This window comes from Cryptotermes secundus, unplaced genomic scaffold (genome assembly GCF_002891405.2).
Source record: "Cryptotermes secundus unplaced genomic scaffold, Csec_1.0 scaffold3797, whole genome shotgun sequence".
Lineage (NCBI taxonomy): Eukaryota > Metazoa > Arthropoda > Insecta > Blattodea > Kalotermitidae > Cryptotermes > Cryptotermes secundus.
In genome coordinates, this window is record NW_019724831.1 from 1 (window position 1) to 1057 (window position 1057).

General features: G+C 49.6%; 1 protein-coding gene across 1 annotated transcript; it reads left to right on the plus strand.

The window, feature by feature from the left end:
• Positions 1 to 103: 103 nt before the first annotated feature.
• On the plus strand, positions 104 to 1055 carry LOC111863118 (protein roadkill; the record flags this gene model as incomplete). The annotated part of the gene is made up of 1 exon (XM_023849151.2): positions 104 to 1055. A coding segment is annotated over exon 1 (836 nt), but the record flags the coding sequence as incomplete, so codon positions are not given.
• Between the last annotated feature and the right edge of the window lie 2 nt (positions 1056 to 1057).

Below are 1057 nucleotides of genomic sequence, written 5' to 3' on the forward strand. Positions count from 1 at the left end.
AAAGGTACTACTGAATTTGAGACCTACGTGGATTTATTTATTGCGAGACACACAAAGCACTTCGAACTTTAACACGCGTCCTACAACAACAACAAAATGGAAATGCAGCCGGTGGTGAGTGAGTGCTCGCAGCAGCAGACGCCGCGGGCCACCTCGAACACCAGCAGCAGTAGCAGCAGTGGGGCGGCCTCAGCGGCTAGCTCGGGCAGCGCAGCTGGCATGGCCGTGGCCCGCGTGCCCTTGCCCCCGCCTCCCAAGGTCAATACGCCCGTCGCAGAGAACTGGTGCTACACTCAGTTTAAAGTGGTAAAGTTGAGCTATATGTGGAGCATCACCAACATCAGCTTCTGTAGTGATAAAATGGGCGAAATTCTCGAGTCATCCACATTCTCTGCTGGGGCAAATGATAAGCTCAAATGGTGTTTGCGGGTGTATCCAAAGGGTCGGGATGAAGAAAGCAAAGACTACCTCTCATTGTACCTGCGTCTAGTCTCATGTAACAAGTCAGAAGTCAGAGCCAAGTTCACACTTTCAATACTAAATGCCAAAAGAGAAGAAACCAATGCTAAGGAGTCCCAGCGTGCATACCGATTCGTGCAAGGCACATGGATAGGTTACCCTAAATTCATCCGAAGAGACTTCCTGCTGGATGAAGCAAACGGTCTGTTGCCCGATGACAAGCTCACAATATTTTGCGAGGTGAGCGTAGAATGGGATAGTGTAAACATCTCGGGACAGTCAAATGCGATACAGCTCAAAGTGCCAGAGTGCCGTCTCTCAGACGACCTCGGCTTTCTGTTTGAAAACCAGAAGTTCAGCGATGTGACCTTGTCAGTAAGTGGACGGGAGTTCCAGGCCCATAAAGCGATATTAGGAGCTCGGAGTCCTGTGTTTGCAGCCATGTTCGAACATGAGATGGAAGAAAGGAAACATAACCGGGTTGAGATAACAGATGTAGATCATGAGGTTCTGCGTGAAATGTTGCGCTTCATATACACTGGCAAAGCAACCAACCTTGAGAAGATGGCTGATGATTTGCTCGCTGCTGCCGACAAGT